Source organism: Petromyzon marinus, chromosome 29, assembly GCF_048934315.1.
Source record: "Petromyzon marinus isolate PM22_M1 ecotype Great Lakes invasive population chromosome 29, UKy_Petmar_22M1.pri1.0, whole genome shotgun sequence".
NCBI lineage: Eukaryota > Metazoa > Chordata > Hyperoartia > Petromyzontiformes > Petromyzontidae > Petromyzon > Petromyzon marinus.
In genome coordinates, this window is record NC_133695.1 from 217794 (window position 1) to 230414 (window position 12621).

At 41.7% G+C, this 12621-nt stretch overlaps 1 protein-coding gene across 2 annotated transcripts in view; it reads right to left on the reverse strand.

Annotated features, from left to right (window-relative positions):
- Nucleotides 1-705: 705 nt before the first annotated feature.
- The window catches only part of LOC116947392 (potassium channel subfamily K member 2-like), a 173056-nt gene continuing 161140 nt past the window's right edge, over nt 706-12621 (reverse strand). For both annotated transcript variants that reach the window (XM_032963075.2, XM_032963076.2), the window contains exon 9: nt 706-8532. In XM_032963075.2, coding sequence (XP_032818966.1) covers nt 8140-8532 — 393 coding nt within the window. In that variant the 3' untranslated portion in view covers nt 706-8139. The remainder of the gene's footprint in view (nt 8533-12621) is intronic.

Below are 12621 nucleotides of genomic sequence, written 5' to 3' on the forward strand. Positions count from 1 at the left end.
TTTGAGGGCTCTTTGTTCCTCTCACACAGCTTAAAAGCCGTGATCTGAACGTGGCTCTCTCACTCCAGCGCTGTCCTACCAGACAGTCTCGCCCCCTTCACCTGATGAAGGCCGCTTGTGTTGTGGCCGAAACGTCGTGAGAATATTATTGTGTTATTTTATTTTATCAATTTATTATTTTATTCTCATTCTACGTGACTTTACCGAAAGAACCAAATGGGAATATGTTTTGCACTAAAACAAATATTTAAAATGTGAACAATTTATGATTTAAAGCTTTCGTGACTTCATGGATTCATCTTCTTGGTTCTTTCGGTAAAGTCACGTAGAATGGAAATAATAAAATAATAAAATAAAACATTATAAAAAATAATTGGAGCGCTGTCTTCCCGACAGTTCTGTTTCTTCACCTGAAGACGGCTGCTTGTGTTGTGGCCGAAACGTCGTGAGAATTTAATTTTATTATGTTAAATTTTTATTATTTTATTATTTCCCTTCTACTTTACCGAAAGAACCAAGAAGATGTGAACAACTTACTTCTATTCTTCACCTGAAATTGCTTACATTTTCTATTGCCAAGTTGTGATGTTTAAACCTAACGTTATTCTATTTGAATCTTGATCTGAGAACAACTCTTACAGTACAATGAAATTGTCATGTTTTACATATATGAATTCATGAGAAAAAACTATGAAGAAAAAAGTGTACAGATGCAAAAGCAAACATTTTATTGATGCAATTTAAACATGTCATATAAAATATAGACAAAACAGATGTAGCTTGATTTCAGAGCATTTCAAATGTAATGATTATCATTTAAAGTGCCTCATGTGTAAAACAAATCTTAGTGTACTTATCAACCTCGCTAGGTATTCTCCCTCGCATAAAGTGGCCTTCACAAACATCAATAATTTACATTCATAATTGACATGTCAACTCAATGTTCATCACATCATCTGCTATAGTTGGTAGGTCAATCTGAGTGTTATCTTTACCTTTAAATTATCGTTTTGTTCAACATTCCAACAGTTTTGTTCTTTCCTTTGTGGTACCAGTAGCTATTCTGCTACTTATGTTAAAACACACACAAGTTAACTGATAAAATTAAAGGCATCAGCATATAAGAGCAGAGTGGATTGAGGGTGCCTGCAGATGCATGGTTTGACAGTTAAACAATTATTGTTGCTAGCCCATCATCGCATTCACACTTAACTATTGTAGCGATTGTATATTGAATAACTACTCTAGCAGGCAACATTTGAAATGTTTACTTTTTTCATCCACGAAAATCAGCCTTGCAACCGAGTACCATGCACTTTTTCAGTTGTTAGCAAAAACCCAGTGACACAATTAAAGTTTGTAAGCAGGATGTCTCTCAAGACACGTACGCATTATACTTTGGAATTCATTGGAATAACATTCACAGAATGTGAGGTAATCGATTCAAATGAGATGCCAACATTGTCAGCATTGTATCTAAAGACACACATAACTTCACGTGGTTAAACTAATTACTTTTGTAAACGTGGCAATATTGGTGGGGCATTTCAGTGGGTGCACAATATATCACTGTGTAGTTCCGCGGTTAAAGAGGCAAAATAAATATATCTCGCCAAAATAAAGGTATGTGGCTATATGCAGTGCTGGTAAACCGATTGTGGGTAGTAGCTAATGACATTTAAGTACAGTAAACATTCTTATTTAAACGAACATTTTACTTTTTAAACATCTTTTCCATCTTAAGCGGTTTATTAATTGCAGATTTTATTTATTTAAAAACAGCATCACGCAGCAGAGACCTTGTAGCCAAGATCGAGGGACCCTCTCCTTACATCACGCTCTAAAATGTAGAATTTGTAAATATTATGGTACCACGTTTTTTTTTCAGTTAATATAACTTAGTTTAAATGTACATATTACTGTATGTCCTTGCTAATGGATGTTGTTTATTAATACAAATTTTGAGCGTGGGATTTGAACTGTTGCCTTTGCATGTTAAATTCGCCTACCTAGTTGCCCTCTGACCTCAGTTACAGCCGTCACTTCCACATGAATGAGTGTTTTGTCCTATTTAATGTGACCAAGAAAGGTGCAGCATTGCCTCTACCCTCTCCCCCACACCCTCTCATTCTGCTTCCCTCTCTTTGGCAGTCAGACAGCCACCTGCCCCCCTAAATCGCGTGGGTGCAACCAAGAGATCGAGTTATTGTTCATGGTTGACTTTACTCATGCTAAGCAGTGCTACCCTGTTCACGAACATTACACAAGTGGGTTTGGAATAGAGCTTAGTACTCCCCTCTTCCTTCCAAACCTAGATGCAGTTCACTACCCAGGAATCATTCTGAATGGCTGCTCTCCAATGCGTTTTATGGTTGTACCGTGTGCTGTTTGGCACAATATCGACCGTTTCGCTCCACGTGCCGAGTTCCTGAAGCTCTCAAAACGCAGAGCGAAACGTCAGACATCAAGCCAAACTGCACAGGGTACAACCCAAAACCACATCACACAACTATACAGCACAACCGTGTAAACCTATGTAGAAGTTAAAAACGCCAGTTTGAAACAGCAGAGTGATGTTCTTTTGACATTTCCATGTGTTTTGCTTAAGTTGTTAAATACATAAAATTTCAATTATATACAACCACACTTACTCTTTATTGGCTATTTATGAGATGGTATCTGAAATGTCAAAGACCAAAGACAATCCAATGGTCTTGGGCCAACATACATCTACTTCCACTCAGGTGTCCCTGCTTTAGATGATCAAACACATCTCTGTGTGTAAAGTATAGCCCTTTATAAAGCCACAGCTGCATGAAGGCCAATCTAACACCACGTTGATCATGAGGGCTTTATGGACCATAATTCACATTTTTTTGTAACTATTTACCTCGATGCAAAATAAAAATTAAGATGCGTTTACAATTGCCGTGCTAAAGCCGGTCCTGGAGTTGGGCTCGCCACACGCTCGACCCAATGTGAACAATTCATTCTTCAGCCGATTGAAGTGGAGCTTTTATTTGGGTTGTGAAACTGTGAGTGGTGGCCAACCACTCCAGAACTGAAAAACTGGGCAAATGCTTTGGTGGCCTGACCCAGTCCAACCATGACATTGCCCCGAGCAAATGTTTGGTGGCCTGCTGACCCAATCCAACCATGACGTTGCCCCGAGCAATGGCTGTGGCAAGAGTTTTGGTCCAACGGTCTCTGCAGCATCGTGATGTTATGCTAACGTGGAAATGAGTACTTACACTTGCATAAAAGTGTTTTAAAGTGTACAGCATCCTTCCCAAACAATGCCCCCCCCCCCCCCGGCTAAACTCCCATTAAAATTAGGCACTCAACACATGTATAAAAAGCAAGAATATAATTATACCAGGACTTATAACGCACATTTATCACATTTTCATGTCAAAATCATCAGTAATTAATGATTTTAGAATCAGTCACTCGCACATGTACAGCCCTTTGTTGATCCACTACTAGATGAGGGCGCTTCCTCTTGCCAAGCGAGTCATGGGGGGTTACTTGATCATACTTCACCCCGCTGGCCAGTGCGGGTGGGTCAGGGCGTGGAGCATAGATGTGGAAGCACAGAAGTACAGTACAACAATGTATTTTGTTGCAGTATCCTCTGCTGCCCGTTATGCATCCCCACAGTCTATACTACCTGGTATGCATAGTGGTTATCCATCCAGGCTCAATCCTGTTTAGCTTCCGAAACCTGACGAGATCGGGCGCATTCTGGCAGACTCAACTGATAGGCAACTCACTCGAATAAAACTTTAGAAGCCTCACTTCTTCCACTCGGGCCAGCATCACCAAACTCTACCTTGCTGTCCCTGTTTTACGGAGTCACACAGCACAGAGTTATTCTCTACCCAGATGCAAAAGGCAACTAGAAATGCATTTACATTCGCTGAGTAAGCCGTTCGTGAAGATGGACTGCTACCACAAAATTTGATTCGTTATCCGGCCAATCGACGTTGATTATTATTATAGTTGGGCTGTGCGTTCGGTGGTCCAACTCCAGGAGTGTCTTTCTGGGCAAACACTTACGCATAGAAAATGAGATGAGCTTTGAAAGTATTGGTGAAGGTGGTCAAGTAAAGTGCATCTAAGAGAGCACAAGTGAAACGAATAGAAAGCTCACAAACGTTTAACACTACACTGCATACATGCGATGCAGATTCTTTGGAAAATAATCACCGGGTAATTAATTTCAATATGTACTTTTCTATTTGTATTTTGGTTTAAATGTTTGCTGTGTCAATATCTTTGTTCCTTCAATAACAAAAATAAAACCTCTTTTCTTAAATTTTACAGCAGCCTACTATTTCAGTGTCACATATCTGACCATCACATATCCGCCCTGACCATTTAACCGCCCACACGCAATTCAATATCTGTGCATGGAATAGCAAATAATTGTCTGCAAATGTTCACAAATTCGACACATACCTTCCTAGACATTGGTGTCCATCAGGTCAGATAAGCGATGTTGTATCTTGTACCGTATCTCTTCTCTGAAGCACTTCACTCCACCCTAGGGCGCATTAAGCCTGGCTACCATTAACATAATAAACACATTTGCATTGCTACACCACGTTTGTTGGACTAGGCTCATGGGTTTTCAGCAGTGCTGAAATTGTATTTTAAGATCCCAATACAGTATTATGAAAATCCTCCAGCGGGACACATGTACATCAAAACGCGACTTTCCGTTTGTTGTATTATTGTGTGGAAAACACCGAGACATTTAGAGCAACAAACAACACCACGTGACCAGTGTGTACTGGCTTGCTATGGCAAATGCAAATGCCCTACAATTTTAAACTGGAAGGTTTTTTGCACGCACCGCAATCTTCGGATTATAAAACGCACCGGAGAGTAGCGAGATGCACACACCAAGATGCACTCCAAAATTTGGGGTTATTTTGAACAAAAAAAGTGCGTTTAATAATCAGGAAAATACGGTATTGCAATCGAGTGCCGTCTTTCATAAGATTATTATGAATGAGCTGCTTTAAAATGGCTTCTGGAAAATGTTTCTGCTGGTGGTTGGTCTTTTGCCCTCGAGGTGGTAATGTTTTCTGTGGAGAACCGTCTTCTGGCAGACGATTCTGAGCAACTATATTAAAACACATCTGCTCGAAGGTACATGTATTCTTTGGATTGTAAGATGTATCCCCAACTAAAAGACAGGGATAATATATTCGTCTTATAATCCAGGTAATACAGGATGCGTATATTTAATTAAACCACAACAAATGGTTAGTGGTACACAAAGGTGCATTATGGACACAGGTGATGTCTCTCAGAAAAGCAACCTGCTTACCACACATTCTATCATATTCTTGGTTCTTTCGGTAAAGTCACGTTGAAGGGAAACAATAAAATAATAAAAAATATATAAAACAATAATATTTTATATATTATTTTATTGTTTCCCTTCAACGTGACTTTACCGAAAGAACCAAGAATATGAATCACTGCAGTCACGAAAGCTTTAAATCAAAAACATTCTATCATGTCCAAAATCCATCCTTCAAATTATTTCAACTCTGCAGTGGATCAAATTAACTAATTTTTTTGTTTAAATGAACTTGAATTAATGATTGTAAATGGCATGCTTTACAATTGTGGTTTTAGGATGTGCGTGGGTCGTTTTCCAGGAAACTGGTGTGTGGCCACGGCTTGTCCGGACAATATGATGATTTTTAACCCACACGGGGAATGAATTGTAGAGGCGAAATACATTAACAATGCAAGCAACGGCGGCGGCGACTTCCCCTGATAATCACAAGCTTGAGTGTATCTACTCATAAAAGACAACCTGGGCTGTCTTTGTGAACATAATTAATGAGCGTTTGGAAAAAAATACCACCAAATTCACGGCGAATTACCTCTGCCAAGGGGAAAAAAAACTATTTAATGTGCGTGGTGCATGCCGATTTTGGTTGGCCACTCTGCAGGATTATGAATCTTGCTAGTTCTGCTCAATGAATAAAATACCTAATTGGAAAAGATGTATGAAGAACTACATTTAAATGAAGTTTCAACACGGGAAACAAGTGCACTCTTCCTTATAGATACACGCTTAGGCTATAAGCCACAGGCTGTCTGGCAAGAGTTTAACTAACGCTCTATGAGAAAGTAAGCACTGTAGCCACGGTCACCGCAGTGACGTTCTGGAGGTGATGCTGCAGACATCAGTTGAGTGTGCTCCAGACTAAAGTATTTTCTTCTCAACAGATAAAGGTGCCAGTCCTGCAATTACTTGCTCATGCCACCACTGGCGGTCGGATCTCCCCATTCGAGGGAACTTTACAGAGCCTCTCCAGATGCTATTTGGCCTACTCAGCCATGCTGGACAGACGGCCTGGAAGAGGTGGGAGTACTCACACTTAACCCACCACACGCGACCTGCCAATCAACTGTGGTTTACCTATTTGTACTGTTTGGGGGATTTAAAAAATGTATCCATTTGTTTCTAGTGCCGTGCCTGGAGATCGAAATAATCTGGCGACCTCTGCATTGCAAGTCCACGGTGTAATGTTATCCATTACACCGTGGCAGCAGCCCTTGTACCCCATTTACAAAGCTTCGTATGCATGTCCCGCACCCAGGAACAAAGCGCCTAGGCGTGCACCTACATCAGTTGTGGTCTTTGTGACCCAAATTCCTTTAAGTACCTGAAAGAGCGATGAAGGAATTGCACAAGGCTTCTATAGTTTTCTATAAGATTTTACAGCTATTTTTGATTTTTTTAAAGTATAAATTTAACTATTTTGGTAATTTAAAAAGGTAGCCATTAAAATAATCTTGCAGGTCATTTCATGAAAATGTCTCCAATTCCACTGCAGGAATCCATACTCTTTGGTTCCTCGGTAAAGTCACGTAGATATAAAATAAAATAAATCACGACGTTTCGGTCGCAACACAAGCGTCCATCAGGTGAGAAACGACCTCATGATGGACGCTTGTGTTGCGACTGAAACGTCGTGATTTATTTTATTTTATACCTATGTGACTTTACCGAAAGAACCAAAGAGTATGTGTGTTCTGCTCTGCTTCATATTACGAAGCAAAGAACGTCAATGTTTAACGTTTTCCTTCTGAAATGCCTCTTCTCCGGCACACCAATAAGTATGTTTCTGAAACAACTCCTCCCCCCCCCCCACCCCAGCAGCAGTATAAATGGGTTCACCACAGTCCATCGGCTGGTCACGTGTAGTGGGGTAAAGTGCGGTTACTCTCACCGCTTCCAAGACGCTTGCATTGCATGGAAGAGTAGGCAAAATACACTATGGGAGCGGCGAGTCCCAAGTGCTCTCTCTGGCGGATGACCCACACCAGCAGTGGCACGGAGTGCGATTGCAAGGCTACTCCGCTCCCTTCCATGAGGCCCAGTAAGGAGCTCAGAGGCAGCCTACATGTGATTTAGTTCACGATAATTTATTGACAGAGGGGTTTATAATAAAATAAGTATATTTTTGACATACATCTTTAAATCTCATTTTTTTGTAAGCAGGCACAATATTTGTTCAACATATATTTGAATAATGGATTACAACATATTCCAGTTGTCCAGATAACGACACGACACATTTTCATAACTGAAGACAAACGGTTGACCTCGTACGCAGCATGGAGGCACAATGCTGACATGCTCATTTCATATTATTTATTTCAAAATGTATCATAGTATTTTGGCAAATTTTCTCCCATTCACCATTCGGTGTAGGTATTAGCAAAGTCCTCGCTTGTCTACCTATTTAAAACTCTTCATGGTTTTTGCCATTGTGCATAGCGGCATTTTTATTCGCATTAGGAGGCGTTTGAAAAAAAATCAAATATAATCAATTTGATGAGTCTTCAGTGGAACATACGTTCCCGATTTAAACGATGCTTTGGCAAGATAACATGCCACCCTTGCAACTAAACGTTTCTATTCTCCTCTTTTGCACTTTCCGGGCACATCTTACGATTTGCAGTTTGGTCATCGTCATCGCTTCAAGAAACCACCACAATTGTTTTTTAGCCTCAAGCAGGTCGTCAAAGCTGTGTGTCACAATCCTCAATGTTTCCATTGTATCGTTTTGATTTTGTTGTTGCCCAAATGCACGTGTAGCTTCATCATCCCTGGTTGACAGCATCAGCATGTGCCTGGCTGTTTCCAATCCCAAAGCTGTCGCAGGATCCATGCGCAGTGTCTGGCGTTGGCTGTTGCTCCAGCTGTTGCTGACTATCGCTCTCCCTCTCTAAACTGTTGTCCACATTATGCTGACTTTGCTGCTGCTGATTCCGCTGCTGCTGGTGTTGCTGTTGCTGCTGTTGCTGCAGCTGCCACCGGGTGTGCTTGAGGATGCCGCGGTGATCGCTGCGTCGTGAGAACGCCGACCTGATGCTGTACGGCTTCATGTCGCCACTGCCCATGCTGCCTCCGCTCCCTCCTGCGTTGCAGCCCTCGGCGAAGTTAACCGACTCTCCCGACGCCGGCTTATGCAGCACCTCGCCGTTCTGTAGCTCCTGTACAAGACAAAGACAACGATTCTCCGTATAGCCTTAACAGACTTTTGGGGCAAGTGCTGTTAGCGAACACCTATGAAGGCCGGCACGGCCAAGGAGGGGGTTGGTGGTCATTACCACGCCCGGCCACCTTTGTCGCCCTAGTGGCAATGTTTACAAACTGAACCAGGTACTCATTTGAGGTTGAGTCAATCTAGGGGAGGCCCAGGACGAGTTCAGATATTCGTTACTGGTGTTGATGGCCATAAGCAGGAATCGAACTCGGATCGCTGGGATTTTAGTGCAGCATGCTAACCGCTACACTACTGCTCCCTATAGCACACAGACAGACACAAAAATAGCACACATAGTATGCACACACACACACATAGCATGCAGACAGATACACACATAGCACGCAGATAGACACACACATAGCACACAGACAGACACACACATAGCACGCAGACAGACATACCCAGGCAGGGGAGCATGCCCATTATTGTTTACTTCTCCCCAGGGCACAGTTATTCACGTTTATGCGATTGGGTTGGCCTCAACTCACTGTGAAGAAACGTAAACAAATCTACAAGTGTACCAAATATATATGGAAGGAAGTCTTCAACCTGTCTATAACTTGAAGACTCGTAGTGTGGGAAAGCTCTCATACAGCAGTGGATTGACCAAGGGCTGCGCAAAACAATTTCGCCTTCTAAAAAATAATGTATAATTCCCAACGAGCACATTGCAGTTACATTATTCGTTTAAATAAAATAGGGGTGTTTTTACGCTGAAGGTTTCAATGTGGGATTCACGAATTAAAGAATCTCGCCAAGTGGCATTGCGCCAAGTTCATGCTCCGGGCGAGAGTTCATCCAACCCGATGGACCATGTACGCACCACCACTCAGTGGGACGCCAGCTCTGGTTGCTGTACAGCGAGACTACTCCATGCCACAGATATTTGATTATCGTTGTCATCTATTATTTATATGTTGCCTTTCATGCAGCCTGTCCCGAGGCACCAGAACAAAGGAGTGATTAAGGTAATAGCAAGAGAATCACTCAGTGTAAGGAAGTGATTACGGACCAATTACGATGCTCAAACACAATGCAGTGTAGACGATACATCCACAGAAAACGCGAATAAATGAGATTGAAGAGGTCAACTGTACTCGAGACTGCTCTCTTGTTCACTTAATTTGAGTCATTTTGAATTTCCACACGTGGACCACACCACCAATGGACAAGGGCACTTCCCAAGGTGGGCACATTTGATATGATGTATGAAAGAGCTGAATTTATGTATTTTTTGTAAGCTATATATATATAAAAAAAAAGAAAATCCGTTCCTCTCCCAAAGCTTTATTCTTTGTCCCCAATAGCACTCAAAAATGCATTGCTTTTGTTAATGACTCCAGATGTTTCTGTGCCCTTATCCAAGGGACCAGCAGACCGCATCTCTAAACCAATTTTGCCTTTTATGCAATTAGGTTACTAAACGAGGCATACACTCGGTATTTGTGGGGTTACCCAAGACATTTCTAGCCGTGCAGATAAATTTTTATTATTGATTGGCACGCCACACATCCATTGGCTTCTTCATAGCACCGTGTCCCACGTCCCTTGTTCATTCCCAGTGCAAGAGCACAAAAACAAGTAGAGGCTGCAAGCCAAGCCTGCAAAGCCAAGCCAAGTATTGACGGAATATGAAAACGGATTCGCTAGTCTTGTGCGCTGGTGCATGGAACTGGATTATCTGGCTCTCTGATGCCAAAGTACTTCCCTGAACCATTGATCTTCCATTTACACGACAGTATGCAATTAGTTAGGGGTGGTGGTGAACACATTGCACTTGGAATGCAGAGGTCACCGGTTGAATTTGACCTCCAGGCACGGCCGTTGAAACAATTGTGCTGGTTTCTTGCATCCCCCTGCCTCTGTCCACTAAGGAGTATAAATGAGTCCAACTGAACTGAGTTAATTGGCAGCTCCGGTGTGGTGAGGTGTGGGTACTGCAATCTCTTCCAAGATGTCTGGCCAGTGTGGACGAGCAGACCAAACAACACTCCTCACGTGTCAGTGGGGATCCTCAAGGACGTGTTCCAAATTATAGTTTTACATATTTCATACTTTAAGTCTCAAAACCTCCATTTAAAGGTGGAAACACACTTTGTGCATAATGATTGAATGGCATAATTAATAACTTTACCTGGCTATTGAACATCTTGAAATCGTGTGATGTATGCGTTTATGAAATGAGATGATACCTGGGGACACATTTAAAAGTCTTTTCTGAACGGAGTTCCTCCTGATAAGGCTGAAACAACCAGATATGAAAGATGTTAGCCGGAACACATCAAGGCAGCGTATGAAGCTATGTGGTGTTCACATATAGAAGGACGGTTGTTGTTGTTGTTGTTTAATCTACCCAATGGCTTCCATTTTGTAAAAATTGTACACCAATACGCAATGTTTCATTCCGAAGAGTTCTTAGGGATCACGCTGGGTCACGTAAACACGGTGAAGAGTTTACTGACTTTACATTGGATGAGTGATTGTGCCTGCTAGTATAGCGTAAAACAGTCTAACTTTGCTAGGAGAGATAGTTTTGCATGTGTGTGTGTGTGAAAGATCTGTACGTCAACACATGATCAACTCAAATTAGATGTAGCGGTGATGCTTGATGTTGATGATGATAATAAGCATCATCATTAGTATCAATCATTATCTAACGCTTTAAATTTCAACAGATTACAGAAACTTCTTTGAAAACTCACCCCAATTTGTATATATATATAAAATGAACTTAAAATAAGCTTCGACCTGGTTGGGCAACTCAGTGGTCACAGAACCAAGTTAGCATCTCCTAGGTTCGAATCCAGACACCCGTCTGTGATTAAACTGGATTTAGCTTCTGGTTCTACACTTAATTTGGCTAAGTTGCAACTCTGAAAATGACAAATATTGGTTTTATCGTCATGTGACAAACATGACTCTCTGTATCAAGGGTGTGGGAAGGTGCTGCCCCCCCTCAACAGGATAAGAGGTCACTTGAAGGGATTTGAGAAGCAGCTCCGTAGTGTCCGCAGTCTGTTCGCTGACATGACGCCGATAGCTCAATTACGATAAAATAAAGTATTGACCAAAAAACTTCGAATATGTTCAATTGTGTCCAATTTAAATGTCTATTATAAAGGTAACATTTAAGCATTCAATCAACGGTCCTTGCAAATACATGGACTGTCATTTTAAGTGCATAAGCTAGGGGAAGTAATTTTGTTTGAAATAAAATGTATCCAAAACCGTGAATCATGGTTGCAACAGCTGCAGTTGTAGCATACAAGAGTGTAAATGAACAGATAATAATAATGATGATGATATTTTTCATATTAGGCACCTTTCACAATGCCTCAAGACACAAGGGCCTGATTTTAAATGTGAAGAAGCCTAACAATACCTTTTGAATATGTTTACTGCAGATTGTTGTTGCGATCAGTAAACTGCAGAGGTAAACAGTGACGGAGTGCGTCAAAATATGGGGAGCGTGGAAGAGTAGGCCAAATACACTTTATAGCGCTCCCTCTATTCCTCCGGTTTTCCCTCCACATTTAAAATCGATGTGTGTTTCGAGTATTTGGCTTCTATACATGTCCACGAGACAAGCCACTTCGTTCAGATATTATTTGTGGCCAGGCCGCTTCTGAAAAAAGCTTTGTAGTTCAGTGGGCCTTACCTGGTAAAATAAAACCCGTTTGAGTTTAGTTTGACTCCTGCACGTGAACTGATCTCAATGCTCCATCTCCACACTGGTTGACCTCTTGGAAGTGTCCTTGCAAAAGTAGTAAAATAGACATGCCCAGAGAAAACACTCGCACTGCAAACACACAGAACCATAATTGGCGTCCCGCTTCCTACATGTGCATTGCACCGTGCTGTAACAAGAGGGTCTCTTTTGCAAGAACCATCTCAGCATGATCCACCAACCCCCACGTTCGAGTCAAAGCCTAGCCAGTAGGGAGCCCTCATGGTACAGGTGATTTTCTAATGGCTATCTGTCAGGTTCAGCTTGAACAAAACCGTGATATGTGGGCCGCACAAGACTTCCAAA